At 34.4% G+C, this 21,492-nt stretch overlaps 1 protein-coding gene across 9 annotated transcripts in view; it reads right to left on the bottom strand.

The window, feature by feature from the left end:
• Positions 1–21,492, bottom strand: part of ATF2 (activating transcription factor 2) — a 55,563-nt gene that overhangs the window by 6,119 nt on the left and 27,952 nt on the right. For 8 of the 9 annotated variants that reach the window (XM_084524595.1, XM_084524591.1, XM_084524590.1 and 5 more), the window contains 6 exons: positions 21,106–21,284; positions 20,663–20,777; positions 20,411–20,497; positions 12,036–12,185; positions 9,306–9,512; positions 2,488–2,593 (listed from right to left, as the gene is read on the bottom strand). In XM_084524595.1, the coding sequence (XP_084380721.1) occupies positions 2,488–2,593; positions 9,306–9,512; positions 12,036–12,185; positions 20,411–20,497; positions 20,663–20,777; positions 21,106–21,284 (844 nt within the window). The remainder of the gene's footprint in view (positions 1–2,487; positions 2,594–9,305; positions 9,513–12,035; positions 12,186–20,410; positions 20,498–20,662; positions 20,778–21,105; positions 21,285–21,492) is intronic. The other variant, XM_084524597.1, reaches the window with a different exon arrangement.

The following is a 21,492-nucleotide window of genomic DNA, read 5'->3' as shown; positions in this document are numbered from 1 at the left end:
ATAATAAATTCAGAACCAGTACCATTCTTCTTTGGGAAATAAAAAAATTAAACTATCCGAAAACTGAAGAACTACTACAGAATTTCATTCATACTGCTTCAAAGTGCAATAACCATTTCTCTTTTTTTTTTTTTTTTTTTTCTCCTGTCCTGATGATGCACTTTTTTGAAGCTTTTGAAGCAGGGTTTTGAAATAATGAAAATATGACTCCAAGAATGGTTTTCAAAGAAAGGATATCTTCATTGTTGTGCTTTTTACTTGCCCTGAGGCAAAACATGCTTGGAAAATCCAAAAAATCTTGAAAGTTGTGTAAGTAGGTGCCAAAAATACCCTGCAAAGCAATAGATTATTTCTTCCTATTTAACTGCATCATAAGTGAAACCCCATTAAATTGTGGACTTAGCTCCTAAAAGACAGTCTGCATGGTATAAACTAGCACAGTCTCAGCAGCGCACAATATTCAGCACTGCAGGAGCTCTGTAATCTGGTGTCTTCAGTTTATTCCACAGAGACTGTTAAACCACTTGGTACTTTTCTGAAGCAATTGGACTTACATGACATGATGAACATAGTATCTTTATTTAAAAATACTTTCTTTCAACTGTATTTTCATAAACGCATTAGCTGAAACTATTATTTCCTCTCATAAATTGTACTGTGGGTAAATCAGTCAGCCAAGATGTTTTCCTAATAGTATTCACATGAAGACGATGTGACAGGATTCTTCCAGAGGGATGTCATTGCAACTATCACTTGTGCTGAACTTTGACTTTCAAAAGGTTTTAAAAAACTAGGTGAGCTATGCCTCCAATTTTGTTGCTTACTATTATTGTTTTCTAAAATATAGGCTTTTCCCAGGAATATGGATTTTAATACTTATTCATTTTGCTTTCCTTAGTAAATTAGGAACGTCATAATCCTTTTCTGAGGGCAGAAAATAAACACTACTACTAAACTGTCTGCCATTAGTACTTCAACAAAGAAATCCTCAGCATATAATTAGCTTGCCAGACTTATGTTTAAATATTTTTTATGCAAATTCAGGAGCACGTATCCTCCAAACATCAACGTTCAAGAAACCTGTATTTTTTATTTAAAAAAAAAAAAAAAAAAAAAAAAAGAAACCCTTGCATGTATAATGTTATTCCTAGTAGCTTCTGTATGAAATTATGTTGTTCTGTCAGATGGGAGCCATAATGGCCTCATCCCTGCAGCAATCATTGTTAATATAAATCCCAAACATATTTCTATACTGTTCCAATTTACTCCAAGATGCTATTTTCTGTCTTGTCAAAATGACTGGAGATCAAAGGACCAAGATTTATAAGCTCAAAACTGACAAAATCAGTATTCTAAATATATATGGCAATAGAGAGTTGCTAAATCTCCTGAATCTTTTAAATTAAAAAATATTGCCCATTCTGATGAAACTGCTTACAATGACTACAAGTAAAGATGGTGGCCATTAAGTTTTATCGCAAGCACCTGAGGATCTGTTTGCATGCAATACAAAATGTTCCTTTATTCTCCTGAATTACTGACACTAGCAAATTAAAATGAAGTGGCTACATATGGCAGAAACAATCTTCACATTTACAAATATCCTGAAATATCACTAAATCATAAAAACGAAAGCTGTGGGTTATATATTATGAATGTTGCCTAATGCATTCCCGGCTCAGTTATTTGTAACAAATTTGTGTACAATGGACAAAATTGGCCATTTATTCTACAGCAGCAGCAGCTGGTTCTGGCACTGTGTATCATATCCAAAAACGAAGTTACAAGTCAGGAAAGCATAATTAACCTTTAAAATGCTGGAAGGATAAAAATCAAATGACCAACTTTCAGTAAAAATATGTATGAGAAAAGAAGTGCTACTGAAATTCTCCATATTCCCTTCAGTATTGCAACTGCTTTTTAAAATACCCTGTATATAGAAAAGTAGATGCTTAATGCGGAAATAAAAACAACCTAGAAGACATTGTACAGTAGGAGCCATGAACCTGCATCTGATTATTTTAATAGCTTGACTGATCCTGGATGTTATGGTAAATGAGGACAGCTGTTATATTACCTCTACTGAAATCTCATTACGATAAAGAAAAAACCCACAAGGACCTTTCACTGTACTAGGCTAAGTATAAAAAAAAAAAAAAAAAGCTTTATCATGTGCTCTTAATACTTTAATCATATTTTCCAAAACAGGTGTAGTAACCCATAGTCCATAAATGCTAATTACCATATGCATTTATTAAGCCAACATAAAATCTTCAATGATATATAACACGTCAACTGAGATGATTTAAAAATATATTTCTAAATATCCCATATTCATTCCTGCCTCGCAGTAACCTTCGAGATTTTTTTTTTAAATCTTTAATGTAATATTAGAACTGCACTTCTCATTTTTAATGCTCATTCGGTTCACTTTGGCAGTATTTCATTGATGCAGCCTAAGGCTATAGGTAATGGAACATTACTCACTATGATAGCCAGATTTCTTCTGCATGGCGGTTACAGGGCAATCTTTATGAGCCAGAAGAAGCTGTTTCAGCTGTGCCACTTCATTTCTCAGCAGGGTGACTTCATTCTAGAGGAGAAGAAAGTTATGTACTTCACCAGGCTCAAACTACATACATTTTGAAGGTAAGTATTAAGTTTTATAAGATTTTCAGTTGTTCACTTAGGGGTAAATAAAATTCAAGAAGTTTCCATTTAGTCTATATATAGCAAAAATGTATACGTTTCTTTTATCTTAGAATATTAAATCTTATCTGAATCTTGACTAACTTTATTTTATGATTTTTTTTTTAAATTAGGAAATGCTTTTATGGAAAATACAACATTTACAGTTTGCAGATGCAGAGTCTACAAATAGTCTCATTCACATGATCCAGCTACTGTAAGACTCTTCTATAGGGTTTTATGAATTCTAATCAGAGTAAACCTAGATTTAGCTAGCCACATTTTAACAGATGCCACAGCCAATTATAAGGAAAAAAAAAAAAGTTAAAAAAAAATCAGGCAATGCGGAATTGTTTTTGGGAACTATACTTGTACTTTGGAAAAAAAATCTCAAGTAGTGGAGAAGAATTTGGAAAATGTCTGTTGATTTTTACATTTCTCTTTGGCAACCATGCATAAACCAAGTGTTGTATGAAGGAAAAATTAATAATGATGACAAAACCCTGAAGTGTCAGTTAATACCACTAAAATGGAGTGTAATCTAGGAGACAGCACTTGCAGAATCTAGTGACAGGGCTCATTCCCAGGCTGTGCCTTTCCACTACCGGGTGACCTTGAGCAAGGTCATTTTTCTTCTTGGCACTTCAGTTTTTCCATTTGTAAAAGAGAGGACGATACTTACCTGCCCTGTAAAGCTGTTTGATATCTATGGATGGGAAACAGTACATAACCGCATTGACAATCCAAACTGAGAACAGTATGGCATTGTGATAGATTCATTTTCATTTAGAACAGTAGAAAAGCTTTAGATATCTATAGAATCAGGTTATCTGTAATGCTTTTTGATCCCCATATCTTGTCATGATATATGCTTTTCATGGGTTAATTTCTTTTAAATCCAAGTCTTTTCCATTGGTATGAAATACTTAAAGTTACTTAAACTGTAAGAAAACTTGTATTACACGAGTGTAATACATACCACACGTAACATAATTGGTAAATACATACGTTTATGCATTAGGGAGCAATTTAAAGAAAAATAAACATAAAATAATTGGATTGCAAATAAAATTATGTAGAAAAAAGGATAACTAAAAAGATTCTAAAATAATGAAAATACTTTTAAGAACAGAATTTATTTGGTTTACTTACACTATGTAAAATGATTTACAAATACTGTAACGGAACTATCAGATTTTCAAGACAAAGCTTCTCTTCATGTCCTCTCCCTCCATTTAGAGGACAAAAATGTCAAGCCTTTGTACTTGCAAAGTCCTCTTAAAAAACTATTAAGGGCTAATTTTCTGTTCAGTCATTTTATTGTGCCAAATATCCCTTGTCAAAACTTTATATTTAAAACAAAAACAAGAGCTGAAAGAGAGCCAAAAATCTGACTTCACTGATGTTTCTAATAAAAGAGAATTGTGATTACAAACAAAAAAAGTCATAATGAAAAAAAACACAGGACAACTCCCCCACCCCCAAAATCTCTACCAGCTGTAATTACATATCCTGAAATCTTGGGCTGTTAAGGAAGCACTCTACTTGTACCTCCAGCTCTCAGTCTCATCTTAGTTCACCATATTATTTACTGAGGAGCCACAACTCTGGGTGCCATGCAGGCAGCTGCACAGAACTGACAAAGAAAAAAAATGCTGATGTAGTTTTGAGACACTTCTTAATAACGTACAGGAGCAGCGAAGTCCAAGAATATGAAATATACTTCTGTTAGTTTATAGGAACATTGGCAAAATAAATGACCAAATCAGGAAAAAAAAATCAGAAAGTTTCTACCTTCATCTCTCCCATTTAAGGGAGAATTTTATACACAACAGGATATATAAAAATGAAGTAGCTGTTTACCACTGCAAATAAATCTAGTAATTATGAAAAATGGTTGAAAAGGCAGCTTATAGATTAATCTCAGTTGTATTACAAATACTAAGAATTTTGCTAACAAGAACATAAAAAGCAAGTGTATTATCACACAGAATCACAGAATTTATCTTACATTAAAGCAAATTTGAAAAAAAAAAATGGAACAGCATTGCTATACTAAGTTAAAGTGTTGAGGTATACTCATTAAATACATAGCTAGGACTGTTAGCAACATGAACACTATGTGCACCAATAGTGCCATAATCAATTCACAAATGATTCCTGCAAGTAGAAGCAAAGACACAAGGTATGTGAAATCCCACAAAAAGGCAAGTCAATGGTTGCCATATACATGTCACCAGCACAGGCCACTTTTCACGGGTCATAAAATGAGGTTGACAGAACCAACTTACATATACTTTGCAGTTTTCTCATCACGTATGTGACAATATTTAATCTCTCCAACTCATTCAAAATAAATTAATGTGATCTTCTTTACAGAAAACAGGCTAACAAGAAGCAGCATATGGAATAAACAATTCAACACTTTGCATGAAGAAAGATGTAGTTTTTGCGCAGGACAAATAGTCCCCTTCATTTTTCGGAAATCAAGTCAAGAGTAGTCATTAATGTTTCTTTAAACAAGCATGAAATACACCTCACATACTAAAGGAATTTTTATGTTCACACGTTTCAACAGCATGTTAACATTATAAGGCAGGTTTCTGGAGGAAAACATATCTATTTTTACCCGTACTCCGTTTTTCATAAAATATTTTCCCTTCTGCAATCTAACTAAGGTACACCACGCTATGTACAATATGTTCTTTGTATCTGCCTTTTTTTTTTCTGGATTCAAAATGCACTTGGAACCAGTTTAACCATTACACTAAGCAAGGTGTTGGGTAACATTTTGAGGTATATTTACCAGGACTGTTACCAGAGACAGGCAGATTTGGGGCCAGTGGATCATCTGCACCTGAGTTAAACACCAGTCTTCCTGTTTCTTTTTGAAAAAAAAAAAAAAGAAGAAACAGGAAACACTGTTTCTTCAACAAGATACCGTTGTGTGGGAAAGGACCTTTACTTAAGTGCATTTCTTTCTTAACCTAGCTTTCCTAAAGCAGCTTCTGCAGCATTGGTACAAACCACCACTGACTGGTGATAACAGAGGTCTTCTAACACCTAAAAAGATCTCCTAAGGAAGACAGGACATTCTTCTACAACACTGAAGTAAAAATAACTAATACTTTGCCCTCTAAATTTACTAAAGCAACAGTGACCAAATAGGGACCATGTTACAAACTTCAGTATCTGACACTGCAATGCAAGTGGGTGGTCACTGGGGACACATTGCCAACAGTTCGTTAAGAACGTCTTATATATAGCATACCATATCTTGCACAAAAGCAAAACAAAACGGTATATAAAATTTAAGATCAATAAACAAATCAACATATGAGTAGAAAACAGTCCACAAAAAGCAAACAGTAAAATTTGAAAAAGTTGGAAGCATGAAGTAACTTATCTAATGTATAATAAAGACCAATAAAGGCCAATCTAACTTACATGCACTATTGACAGGATGTAATTGATTGAAATTATCTTTTAAACAAAAAAATGCCTAAAGAGAAAATTACATTCAAAAAAATTGAAGTAAGGAGCTACACTTTTCTCATATAGAAGTTCATCCACAGAAAGCTGAAAACTATGGAACAGAAGAATATACATAAACCACATAAGGCTCTTCAAAATTGTTATGTACCATTAGAGAACTTCCAGTCTTAAAAATCTTGATGTTTACCTTAGAACCTTTGACACAGACATTACAAGAAATCTACCGTGTTGAAAAAAGTCAGAAACGTTGTGTGAAGCACTGCAATGCAATTTCTAGTCATTTTTGTATTAACCTACTTCTGGAAATACAACATCTCAGCAAATTCAGCTGAGCAGGTCGTTTAGATATTAAACAAAATATGAACTGCTAAACCCTAACACTCAGTCCATAAAACTGTACTAAGGCAAAACTCCAAACTTATTAAATTTACTATTAAATATAACATAAGTAAGCAAGCATGGGTCATTACTGCCCACTATGCTGATCAGCTGTACTAGCCTGTCAAGTGAAGAATTATTACGGAAATAGAAGATTGATTAATGTTTTCACATAAAATACAGTTTAATTATTTCTCTGACATTCAACATTCTTTACAAGTCATTCTGTTCTTCACAGTTAACAGCCTTGCTTTTGGCAGACTGCAAAAAAAAATCTTTTTTTTTTTTTTTCAGTTAACTATTACTTAATTAATGCTTTGAAATCTGGAAATCTTTTGGATTCCAGATACGTAAACAAATAATTAAAAACCACAATCAAAATTTAGATGCAACTATAGGTTTAAGCAACGTACACTGTTAAATACAACAATATGTTACATGGACAGCCAGTTACACTAAAAGTTTGCTGCCCTGCCACTGAGGAGGCTAGGGGTGCACAAAAAGTTGGGAGGGGATGTGGCCAGGAGGGCTGACCCTGACTGTCAGCATAACAAAAAAACAAAACCAAAAACACAAAAACACAAACAAACCACAAAAACAGTACCTGCTACAAACAGCAACACTAATTTAGAAAAAACACAACTGTTATAGAGGAGAAAATCTATGGCCTTCTTTATGGGACAAAGTTTTTTGTTTTTTTTTTTTGCCTGTGCTATTAGTGCTGCTACTGCATTTCTTAAATAAAAGACATTAACTTTCTTCCTTGTCATTATCAGATAGTAAATTTGTATACCTCTAGATGACTGCATTGTATTAAAATATCTACAAACAACGCTAATTCTATATTTCATCCAATAAGTGGGTGTTTGAACACACACAGTATTAAAAAGCAGGATTCTTTCCTGCTAATTAGAAGCAAAAGACTACTATGCAATTTTGTAACTAAACAATATTAATATTGGTATTACAGTAACAGCTATAGTAAATAAGGTGTGTGACAATTTGTTATCCATTACAATGCAGTACTTAAATCATTTTCAATTAAAAAAAATAGATATTCATAAGTTAAGGGCAGCTCCTATCTTACCAGAAACTACTTCCACTAAGAAAGCTGAAATATAGCCAATCTTTTTTGTTCTTTGCTTTTCTTCCTGTAAGTCTACCTTAACTTGTTTCTTAGATTTAAGTTATAGTGCTACATATCATTTTGTAATTAATGGATTTACAGTGAGGGCTGTGACTACATTAAAGGAAAGGTCCACACACTGTGAACAGGTATGAGAAGACCATGTATTTGCAAGTAATTTAAGCAATGCTGTGATGTCATGTCAAAGGTCATGGTTCTTAGAACACAGCAAATGATTTCACCTTGTGTACTTAGATATGAATTTCTTGTGTTTTACAGATTGGGATGCTGAGTAGTTTTAAAGATAGACTAGATATTATGAAAAATCTCTTTACTCAATGGCTGGGCGAATATTGGAACAGGCTTCCTAGTGAGGTGGTTGGTGCACCAGGCCTGTCAGTGTTCAAAAGGCATTTGGATAACACCCTCAAAAACATGCTTTAACTTTCGGTTAGCCCTGAAGTGGTCAGCCAGTTGGACTTGGTGTCTGCAGGTCCCTTCCCACTGGATTATTCTAGTCTATTCAGAAAGCTAAAGATGATTGGTGCATAGTAATTGTGGTTACACAACGAAAAGTAATCTTGCAAGCCCTACTCTCCCAGTTGGTTGACCTGGGACATCTTCATCAAACAGCATGAAAGAAAGATTTTAATACAGAAGACCTATGAATTTGACTCACCGAACAACTCTGATGAAACAGCAAGGTAAACTTTAAAATATCAAAAATACTTTCCACTACATTTTCTAAATGGATGCTTCATTTAGGAAATGACATGAGTGTCCCTTTCTTTAATTCTCAAAATAAAGCTTTTAGATTTTTTATTTTGAAACAATACTTTGTGCCAATTCTTGTGTGCTGCTGGAAAACATTACTACTAAATGTTAAAACATATTTTCTTAATTTAAACAAAAGGGTCATGGATTGTTTGAAACAGAGAAAAATGTGTCCACATGACAGCTTTCCAACGACTGATAACCTCAGAAGAGGTAGAAAAATGACTGGCAACATACACTAGACTACGATCTTACAGTATACATCCCTCCCTATAGGATTTATGCACACTCAGAAGGCAGTGTGGTGAGATTTGCACTGCCACTGCCTGTGCTGTACCTGTTCTGTGCACAAAAGAGGCCTTCAGTTTCCAGTGATGTCAATCTGGCACCTTTCACGAGCACTACATTCACTTTAAAGGAAAAAACAGTGAAGTTAAAAAGAACCAAAGGAAATCAACCCAAATATATTTAAATAACTCAGACTGTGATAGAAATTGTTAGGAGCAAGGCGTTTTTTAAGGTAAAAATGGTAAATAGGCTATTAAACCTTTTCTCCAACAGATCTTGTCATCCTAATTTAGTATCACCGTCTGAAAGTTATTTAAAATTGAATAAAGGATAAATGGGCATGATCCTAAAGTTTACACATCTTAAAAATCTGAATATTCTTTTATATTTTTATTTTGCTGGTATATTCAATTTAATACTGAATTTTCAATTCTTATGCGACCCATAAAGCCATTTATATTTCAGATTTTGTGCAAAGTTTTAAGTTCCATTGATCCAGAATCACTGTCCAAGAATAGTAAAGTTTAATCATTTTTACTTGTAATAAAAAGCATACCTGTAACTGGCCATTTAGTGAGCTCAAGTCCTCAGCTTTTTTCTCCAATGACTGTACCCAGACTTTCCGCTTCTGTCGGCATCTGGAAGCAGCAGCCCGGTTTCGTTCCAGAAATTTCCTTCTTTTTTCATCAGGGTCTTCATTAGCAGCTCTTCTTCGCCGACCACCTGTATTTGGCGTTTGTGGTGTAGGCTGAGCTGGTGATGCCTGAAAACAACAAGAAGTATTAAAGAAGTTGTCAGTGTAATACTACTCACAACTCAAACTGCAGCACCAGTAAAAATACACAGCACATCTTGAGAAAAGCATTCACAACGCTTCTGCATACATTCATGTTATACAGATTTCTTTTGTGGAAAGCTATGTAATTTACTGGCATAACTATGGTTTAAAAACTTATTTACACTGTATTTACACTCTTTACTTACCATGTAACATTAACATTTAACATTTTAATTATGGCTTTATTTTTGGTTTAAAATTGCACTAAAATGTCAATCACTTCATGAAGTTAAATTCATGTGACGTTTACATACGAATAAAGCACAGAAACAACACCACTTTAGATGGTCTCTCTCTTTACCAATTTTGATGACACATGATGACAAAGTCTTTACAAACAGTCAACTTCTTAGAAGCCTTTCACCCATAATAAATTTGAAAAGTTAGATTTGGTAGGAAATATATTCTCTACTCTTTACTCTTCCCAAATACCCTTCACTAAAACTTAATCACAATTGAAATATCACAGAATTATTTATTTCCAGTACACAGAAACTGCCTGACAAATGCTCTCAATGCTGATAGTTACTGATCCCTAGATCTCCAAACAGCAATTTCCTATTTGTTAATGTAATGTTCCCCACCACTGCACACCAACCTCCCTTATATCCACCCACACACAGTGACAGGATCAAAGTATTTCATTACCTTAGACTATACATTATACTCCCTTCATAGGTGTAGAGAGACCCTAGACAAGGATTTAGTGAATTACGGTAACAACATAATGGATCTTAAAATTCTTTCAACAGATAGGACAGACACAACATAATTGTCTATATGGTATCTTCACAGCTGTACATGTACACCTGTACATTCAGTACAGCACAGTAAGAAAGTTACAGTTTTAACTTAAAAAACCAAACCCACAAATACAGCATCTGGCATACCAATTTGTCATAAATTCTAGACAGGTAACAAAAAATCTGGGAACTCCTATTAGATTTTTAGGAATAGCACACTTGCATATTTTTTTTTTTAATACTAGATATTAAGTAACAAAAAAATAAGTTTATAACAATCTTTTCATTTTGAAAATGCTGCTTCAAAGTATTATGACAATATTCTTTTAAAAAACTTCAGGTAGTAGGGGAAAATAGCATGAAGGAAATCATCTTCCAACGGCTAGTATTTTTCTCTCTTTTGCTCCAAACATTTGTTTTGATATATTATTTGATTACACTGACCAATCTCAGAATCTAAATGCTTTCCCTGCAGCTGCAATTTACACCCATGGCTACAGGCATAAACAGGTTCAGTCCCTCGGTTTCTGGGCCAAGGGTACACAGGTTTTACAAATTTGGTATTACAGAATCATTGGGAACCATACGTTGGAAAAGGTTCTTAAGATCATCAAATCTGAACGTCAACCTAAGACTACAAGTCCACCACTAAGCCATGTTCTTTGGCACCACATCCACATGTCTCTTAAATACCTCCCGGGATGGCAACTCACCACTTCCCTGGGCAGCCCCTTCCAATGCCTATCCATCCTTTCTTTGAACAAATTCTTCCGAATGTCCAACCTACACATCTCCTGGTGGAACTTGAGGCTGTTTCCTAGCATCCTATCACTTGTCACCTGAGAAAAGACACTGACACCTTTCACATTTGTCTTACTGGCCTTTTATTTAGAAATATTGACTACTTCTACTGTTACCCATTCACTTTCTTAAGGAAACACTTTTCCAACAAGTTTCTTAGAAGCAGAACAGCTGCAGTCCTCCAGGATTCACTCCTGGAAATAGCTCTTTTCTCCAGCAGGGTTCCCACTTCTACTCTGAGTCAGAGCTGTTGTCCTTAATTCTCCTGTTCTCATCTATCACCCCAAAAGGAGAAGACTACCATCCCTAGCCTTACAACCCTCCTTTCAGCACCTGGAAGGATGTACTGAAACTATTCTTGTAGCAGAGCAGAAAAGAGCCTTCAAACTAAGTAACACAACCATGATCACTGAGGCAGTTAAAAAAAACAAACAAACAAACACTAAGAGCATTTATGACATAAAATATTAGACAGATGCAATATAAATGCAAAATAAATTAAGTTTTCTTCAATTATATATCAACCAGCTGTACAGTTTTCAGTTACCACAAGATTTCCTGTTAATGCACTCCAGAAATCAGGAGTCAGTTCTAAATCCAAACAAACAGATAACAACTATTTCGAAATTGTCATCTTGAATGACACGTTCTAGAAATATTTAAGGACATTACAACAAACATCCTATTGCTACAGAAATATTGATGTAATACACCAGGATAACACACCCAGTAGAGACTTAGCAACCTCTCAAAATTATGTATAGTCATAAGCAGATAAAATACACCAAGAAAAAACAGTCTGCTGCATAACTACACACTGAGATTCTGCCAACATTTTAGCAAAAAGATCTATTTTCCATACAGTGAAGGAGGCAGAAAGTACACGTGCACTGTGTTGTCATACCGGTGTTTCAGTTGTTGAAGTTGCAGGTTGTTGTAGTGATTGTGGTCGTGGTTCCTCTGACTGAGTCCTAACCAGCCCACTTGGATGTCCCTTGGCAGTGTCTCCATTTGTTACCTGAGGGTGCTGCTGGGTCAAGGCTGCTTTCAATCTCTGAAAGAAAAAAAAACAACAACACATTTTTTCCCCCACATCATGGAAATACTGTAACAATTATAGCATCACTTGAGGAGTTATGATGTATGTTAGTTATTAGTTATTTTCACTTTGCCAACAGGAGCTCCATCTCTAAAATAGCTGTATGCCTTTTTACAGGCTTTCAACAGTGATCTAGACATACACCTACTAGCAGATGACAACTTGCAAGCATCATGAAAGCATCTCAGAAAGAACAGGACTGTATGCTGCATGGAGAAGTAAACAGAAAACTGCCTGAATTGTGCCCACAAAGAGGTGACTTGAAAGCAAAGAACAAATAATTGTTGAAACTGGTATTACGCTTGTAATGACATGCATAAAATTACCTGAAACCCCGAGGGTAGCAGGAATACCAGCATAGTACTCAGTAAGCCATGATACTTTGGTTTGAAGCTGACTAACAAATTTCAATTCCTTACTTTAATTTTTGAGAATTCAATAAAAATAACCATTTTCTACCACATCCTTTACGCCAAATACATTTGTGTGTAGTTTTAATTAACAGCAACATTTAACTGTTCTTTTGATGAACTCCTGTATCCTCATGTTTTAGAGTATGAACAAAACATTGACAAAGTACTAACTATTAATAGAGCATCTTGATAATGCTAGAGATAGGCTGCATTTGGCCAGCTCAAAATAAGCAGAGGACTTTGCATCCATTTATGTAGATACACCCTATCAACTACAGCATTCCAACAGCTCTCAGCAATTAAGCCACTGGAATACAGTGACAGCTCTCTCCTACCATGACAGGTTTCCCTGGCTCCTGTTTTACAATTAAAACAACAGATTGCAAATCCACCTCTGCCAGAACTGCAAACAAACTGTGTCTGTGATATGGAAAATTGACTCTCTATATTTGAAAGGTGCAAGTAATCACCCACTAGCAGACGTCCCATTTGAAGACTACACAGAGAATCATTAAAATCCTAAAATTCCTCTGCTGGCTTGCTGGTAGGGAAGCTTCAAGCAGTGACTTCTATAGGTCACTTTTCCCCATGCATTGTGAGAATTTTGGTTTTCAAACATCTTATATTTTCAAACAACAAAGCCAACAATATAGAAGTATAGAGACAGTAAGGTTGTGGGAGGTTTTTTTGTTTGTTTTTTGATGGTTAAAGTACTGGGATAAGACATTAGTTTGCCTACAGACTTGCCAAAACTTTCTTAAATAATGCTGGTTGGGACTTAATATACATAGGAAAAGAGAACAGGTGTACATTATGTGTGTAACTCACAATGATGGCAGTTTCTAAACACTGAAATGTTTGTAATAATTGATCTTGCAGCAGCACTGAAATAATTCTGAACACAAAAGTGTACATAAAAATTCAGTGTTAATTAAGTCTTGTTCCACACTTCACTTTGTATCACCTTTATAAATTTCCAAGAACAAGAAACGAACACAAGAAATTTACAGCAACTCCCCCAGTGCTCAACTTGAACTAAAGGAATTTAGAATAGTTGCAGACTTCAGGGTAAGATAGCACCATTTTAAAAGATGGTTAAAAATTTTTAAAAGATGGATAATAAAAATGTGTTTAAAAGAAAAAAAACAACAACTGAAATTCTTAGCATGCAAACAGTACACTGAAATTCCTAATGCTACAGATACCTCATAACTCTTTCTTTACTGCAGTAAAGCAAACTCACAGCATTCAACTTATACCTTCCTTGTACCTTCCTAACTCACCTCAGAAAAACGCCTAACAAAAAAACTCAGTCCCTGTCTTCAGCTAAACAAGAGCAGAAAGGACCAAGTGCTTTCTTTTTAATCAAAATTACTAAACCCAAGCTCTATGATCTAAGTACAAAAATGGAAAGGTTGATTTGATGATTCCTCGCCTTTTAGAATTCAAACTAATTCTGGTCATTAAATGGCATAATTTCCATAATTACTACCAGGACTACCACAGAGACACACCACTTGCAAATCACTTTTTTTTTTTTTTTTTTTTTTAAAAAAAAAAAAGGAAATACAATGTATTTAATGTTTTGTTGAATATCCTTTCCATAAGTTAGCACCTGTTTTTTTCACTATATATTTTCATTTACTATCTGAATTACTTCAGCTGTATTTCTTGCATCACAACTTGCCCTTTAGCAGGACACAAAAAGCATACAGTCAAAATAAAGACTAGGGAGTTATAACAAATTAGTTATGTTGTCTGTATTTCAACTCCTACTGAGGCTTTTAAGGGCATGCTTTCTATTTCAAGCCACGACATCAACAGGTTCTGAAAAGTTACATCTACCAAAAATTACTCAGCCACGACATAGCAACTTATTATATACAGGCAGTCTTCTCTTCCACTGCCATGAGAAGTAAAAACAGTAGATTCCATCCAATTTAATGGGCTAGATACCTAAATTCAGTAACAACAGGCTAACTTCTAACTTCATGGCACTGGAGCACAAACATTTACACCATATCAGTACAGCCAGTGTGCCTGTTCAACTCTGCCTGTGGCTCTATGAGCAAGCCTTGATATAAGCATCCTCCACAACAAAAACAAAGTACATGAACTGTTAGAAATACTTTATAGTATTTACTTAAAGCCAGCTATTTTAGAAAGTTTCATTCTTCATGTCCATTTCCTTAGCAAAAGAGTGTCCAATTCAGAAAATTTGGGAGATGAAATAAAATTAGCACTTGGGTGGTTTTTGGCTTTGCTTTTTCATTTTCCCCAAATATGGCAAGTAACTTATTGTCTAGGTCTATTCTTTCTACCTCTTCCTTTCTGCATTACAAAAGTATTTGCAAAGTTAAAGAAAAAAATTAGGAATTCAATGCTATTAAATGTATCTATTGTACGTTTCATTTGGAAGTAGCAGAAGTGAAGGCAATACCACAATACTATTAACATTATTAACACGTATCGGGCATAATGGATGCGCAAACAGCTGAAATAGGACTTTCCACACTAATGATAACATTTTAAAAATACAGTTTTGTACATTTCAAAGTAAATAAACTCATTTTGAAAATTAGATTGTTAAATCTAAGTGTGGGTTCTCTGGAAACTAATGCAAAATAATTGGCTTTAGTTTTATATCACAGTTTCAAACTTGAAGTTTCAATAGTTAGGATTAGAACTAACCACAAATATGGAAATACTGTGAAAATCAAGTATTTTTACAGATTCTCACAAGAAGATATTAAACGAATGCATTTTAAAAGATTCCTATTGCAGAAGGCAATGCTGTAGTAAAATACTACATGGATGTTGTGCTTCCTGTGAGTTGGGAGATATTCACGCCAAACACTATGGAAATCTCGGTTTTATAAATCAAGTATATTGAAACAAATATTAGAATAAACGTATGTAATGATTAATATGCGAGGAAATTATGATAACCAAAGATTGACATTATTTGCCTATTAGAGGCAAACTAAAAGCGGTATTTTCAGATAACTTAATAGCTTTTAAAGTCTTTATTAGCAAAGTTTTATTGTTCATGTATATCCTTGAAAACAAATCCTCACCGCATCTGTCAAAATTTGGTAGGGCTAGATCATTCCATCAAGAGCTCACAGAAACAAGACAATATTCTCCAGAAACAATTTATGAAAAACTCAGATCCATATTTCATATCTGCCACAAAAGCTCATCAGAGTAATAACCCTCCTTCTCCTGGGTGTTATCCTACCATCTGCTGCTCTATTACTTATCTTTATTTTGCAACTAATTAACAGCATAATCTTCTAAATTCAGCAAGTTAATTATCATTATTGTGGTCTTTGCAGCATCATCAGTCCTTATGAAGTCTTGTCTCTCCACCCCCAGAGAACATATGAAAATGAAGTAGGTTGTGAGAGGGTCTGTTTCTTTAGAGTAGGCTCATTAGGTGTTTGCTGATTAGCTCGGCATGCAGAGAGACAGGTCAGAAGAATTCTGCTGAACACAAGGTCCCATGCCAGGCTCAAGCAAGTTAATGTAGGTTTCTGAACATTTGCCAAGCTGCCCTCTGTCAGTTCTCAGTAGAAACCTCCTGCAGAAAGCCTCTGGGTTGCCCACTGTGTGCAAAGTATTTCTCAGTTTGTGACAAAAGGTTTTATATGGGGAAGAGAAGGTAGGGGGAACACTCAGTGAAAGTTAAAACATTTTTTTAATTTCTTAAGAAACTTCTGCAATCCATGCAGAAGGGTCTGAACGTTAAGCTTGCATCCACAATCCATACATTCAAAAAACAGGGATGTGTTACAACTAGCAATAGTTCATGGCTCATATATGGAAAGCAGATCTTCTCACAAACTGATTAGAAGCAAGTCTGTAATACTTAGAATTATGCATCCTTATCACAGAATGATCCGGGTTGGAAGGGACCTTTAAAAATCATCTGTTCCAATTCCTTACGATCCCCTCCTTATCTGAAAACATTTTTTGTTAAACAGAACTATTACATTTACTTTTGAGTCTCTCTAAAATACCACAAAACTGATCTGTGTGTTTGATTTTAATGAAGTATGTAGAATTTAGTACCTCTGACACAAGAAATAAAGAATAGTGATAAAAACAGATAATTTATTTTAAGTGTTCTGAAAAAGTTGGAAACTCATTTTCACTCCTATTCTGTGCCACTCTCAGTACAAGATATAAAGATATTTTCAAAATAATACCAGTAAAAGGCAGTTGTGCCTGAATGAAATCTCTAACCATATTTCACTTGAATTCTGCATGCAACAGGAGGAAAAGGATCCAAACACTTTCAAAACTGTAGTTAACAGTGCCTGAAAATGTGCTCCAGGAAGGTGTCCTATGCCCATTACCAAACAAGTCTGCCAGTTATTTTACGCTTTAGCTTTCAGAAATTGTAATGTCAATTTGTTTTTACTGAAGTTCACTCATGGTTTTAAATATAGAACCGCAGGGCGTTATATATATACAATTTGGTATATGCAAATCACAAGTAATTCATCAATATGGAAGAAAATTGTGATATTTTTACATTAATAAACATGTAGAGATTATGTTGCCCAAACCCACATTTAAATAATTAATCACCATAACTATTAGAAAATAATAGCACTGCAATCTCTAATTTTATTTTTGTAAAGGTCAAAGTTCCTGCCTTCACCTTAAAGAAAAAAATCTTATGTCTATATTACAGTAGCCTTTTGTAAACAGGTAAGAGAGAAACATAACTGAGATGAGGAATGAAATCAAAGTACAGGTTACTCTTCTGGTAACAAAACTAAAATATGTTAGCTCCTTGAAGAGTCATGCAAGAAATGAACTGCAGAGATGGCTTCTGTAAAGAAAGGCACAAGGTACAAACAAAGGTAAGTATCTGTTTCCCTTCCTGGTTTGTACCTGGTGTTTCATCCAAAACATACAGACTTGTGACTCCTACTTATGACAGCTCTATATCTGGCAACAATCCAGCAATCTGGGGTAATTGCATTTTCAAGTAAAAAAAAATATAAAAAAAATGTTGTTTTAAGTGGTTCAAGAACTTTACTCAGAATCTCTGAAGCAGGTAGATCTGTCTTAAGAATACCTTGAAATAGTATTGTCACACATGTGACAGCAGGAAATGCAGAATACTGTATATAATGATATAGGAAAAGTGTATATAGGAAAGTATAGTCTTGAGAGAAAGGAAGGATGCAAACAATGATGACCAGAAGTCTGTATCACAAAACCCTCTGGAGTTAAAAACAAACACACGCAACTCATAAGCTTTACAAATTTTGTATCCCCTACATTATAAATCTTACCTGAACATCTGAGGACGTTAGGAAACTGTCTGAGCATGGTTTTTGTGTATATATATATTTGTTACAAATTGTATTTCAACATTTGATAATGCAATATGAAAAAAAATCTGAGAGACTAAAAATATGTATCTTTAAAGAACAGCAGAAAATCTCCAACTAATAAATAATAAATAAAAATGCAACATCCAAGTCAATTCCAAAGATCTATAAAGTCCTGACTCCTGGGCCTTGATCACTGAGAAAGGAATATCACAGCTCCCTCCATTCAGTTTTCTCCTCAAAAGACAGTAAGAATACTAAGCTGACAGACTTCATCCCAAAATAAAGCAGAAGGGAGAATATGGTACACCAAAGAATGTAAGAAGTGTTCCCGCCTCGTCTTTGTTTAAAGCTTACCAGTAAGTCCAAAATTACAGTCTCCTCTACATAGACGGAACATCTATTCCATCAGCCAATACATCGTTTGTTTGGTTATTAAATTTAATTCAATAAAATAGCTTTTATTTCACCTTCAGAAGTGAATTATTAATGAAATAAAAAGTAAAGAAGCAGCTGCAAAAAAAAGATGCCTTCTTTTGGCATAGCCAAGAGCACAAATGAAAACGAAACTGATTACCACACCTTTGCAGAACTTAGTATGTAGCAAGCAAAATTTTTTTCAAGAGGTATGTGAAAAAATGGATTTGGCATCACCAAAAGTTTAATTTTTAAGATTAAATGGAACTTTGCAGTTAATAAACCATGACATATATACGAACAATGTATTACATGGCATAGTGAGTTAGTCTTTCTTTTGGAAGCTTTTCTGCATAAACATTAAGTTTCTCATTAAATTGCTTTTATTTTAGTAGTGATAAGAAATTAAGTTTTTTATTTTTGTGAATAGGCACTATATAAAAGTAAATGAGCAAAAGAAATACACATAATTCTGATATTCTTGAATTCTGTTCATGTTCTCTATTAGGAGACAAGGAGGGAAATAAGAAATACTGCAAATACACTTTTTACAGTCTCATTTAAAAAAAGATAGGCAATCACTGAAGTGCATATATTAGCTAAATTCTAACGAGTCGACTAATGAGACTGTCAAATTTTAAGTCTAATGATCTTTGTTTTTCTTTGCATTTGAGTGACTGATTCTTCCAACGTGAGATCAAAGTATTTACCACATGCATGTATCTCCTTCTCCTCTTTAAAGCTCCATAAGAACAGACCACTCAGTATGAACCTAATTTCCTTCCCAACTTAGGAGACGCTACTTTCTCCTTGATTTCACAAAGTAAAACTTAACGCATGTCTAACTCTAAATGTGCAATTTCTGGCCAGCAGGGGTGGGGCAGGGCAGGGCAGGGCAGAGTTCTCATTTTCACTTTCTTACATTCTTCCCTCCCACATTTAAGATAAATTCACCCCTTCAGACCTGGTTACATTTACATTTTCTCAGCTATGAAGATATTCCTCACTCCAGCCCAAGGGTTACAAGGATGCACAGAAACAGACCTTTATCCTTTCTGTCCCTCTCTACACTATTTTAAAAGTTCAACTGAGGAAGAAAATGAAGGACAACCTGACAGAATTAGGAAGAGTCAGTTCACTGATGACTTCATAATACTTTTAGTACGTGGTGAATGTGGACTAGTGTTCCCACTATACTGGTACCCCATTACTCCAGAGAACAGATACAAGCATTTTGTCGATACGTTTTTGTTGATATTGTTTAATAATAGTTTTCTATTGCTTCTGAAAAGTTGGAACAAGCAAAAAGAAAAAAAAAAAAAAGACAGCAATAAACAGCAAAGCAACTACTTAATGTAGCAGGTTTTTTTTCAAGTTAATTCAAATTACCACCTTATGTGATCACTAACTTTTTTTTTCAAAAGCCTCTGCCTGTTTTAGTCATGATTTTACCAAATTACCCAATACACCACAGAAACAACTTCCACACAACACAATTTCTTAAGTATGCCTGTAATGCTAATCACAGAAAAAAACTTGCCAGATGATCTATATTTGAGATAAAAATACAGACCAAAAAACATAAAACTTTCTTTTCCTTTTTTTTTTTTTTTTTTTAACATCACATTATTTAGGAGCAACTATATTCTGCTTCTTTGAAGGTGACGTTCATCACTGAAAAGCTACTTATCTTGTCTTTATATTAACTGTTTCCTACCCTTTTATACAAAAAGCAAGAACGAGTTCAGTTGAAAATCTAGTTCACTTAAAAGAATAATAAAAAAAAAAAAAAGACCAAAATGACTGTTAGCAACAGAACTAACATGCTGGAATCTGACATAACTATAAAATAATTGCAGGTATTTTTCTGTTTTTATTAAATTTGTACTTGCAGACTTTAGACTAACAAAAGAAAACTAAAGCCATTCTTAAAAAGCAAAAGAATTTAATTAATTTCTCAAGTTAGTCTTCTTGAGGAATAATGGAGTTTTTCACTTACCAATTTAGCCTCAGACTGCACTGGCTGTGGGGAGGAAGGCCCTGGGATTCCTGGGATACTAGGCACCATGGTGACAGGTCTAACAAGCTGACCAGATAAAGTATAAAAATGAAGAAAACCTGAGTATGTTATCATAATACAGAGCATATGACAGCACTACCCTCTGAAGCCAAAACAGCTGTTTAAAGTTCTATGCTGCACTTATGCAAACCTGCTAAACTTTCAAATTAATATAGCATCATGCTTACTTACTGGAACTGCAGCAGGGACATGCACATTAGAATTTGTGATAGATGCAGGAATAGCAACAGGCATGGTTTGTCCATTAGGAAGATGTAACAGCAGAGGAAAAGGACCTGGAACTGGACTGAAAAAGGAATGATGTATATAAAAGAAAACTTATCCTGAGAAGAGAACAAGCTTTTATATTATATAAATATATGTATATATCTATTTTAAAACAGTTCTAATGTAATATTTATTTAGCAATTAAAAATATGAACTTAGTGATGTGGAAAACATGGAATTATATTTCACATGTAGTGAAAATTGTATATTTTGTATGTTGTGAAGCACCACATTACACTAAAGCACCTCAAAGTCGTACATTAACTATAGAAACAGTAACGGACAGTAAACAAGAAAAAATAGTTTCAGAAGCTGTAAGAAACTTGACTGAGATTTATATAACTTACACTATTGGTCTGTTAGAGGATGGAGCCTGGGTAATAACAGTACTAGATGTTGGTGATGGTATTGCCTGCTGAATAATAACACTTGAGTCAGAACTTGTAAGCAGTACATTAGGAACCTGTAGCGATGCTGGACGAACTATTGTTGATGTAGGCTGTGCAGTCTGCTGTAGTGACACTTCCTGAGGAAAAAACAAAGATCAATGAGTTTGTAAAATACAATTATTAATTGGTAATTCAAGGAAACAATAGAACAAACGTATAACAACATGCAAAGTTATACAATTTAAAAAAAAATCAAAAAAACCTTTTGGAAGAATCATTTAAGCCACCAAAATGAAATTGTTTGTGTTATTTTAGTTTTATGACCAACCCTGATTCAATTTATAA

This window comes from Aythya ferina (assembly GCF_964211825.1).
Source record: "Aythya ferina genome assembly, chromosome: 6".
Classification (NCBI taxonomy): Eukaryota; Metazoa; Chordata; class Aves; order Anseriformes; family Anatidae; genus Aythya; species Aythya ferina.
Note: the sequence above shows the minus strand (reverse complement) of the source record. Positions and strands in the feature narration are given on the sequence as shown.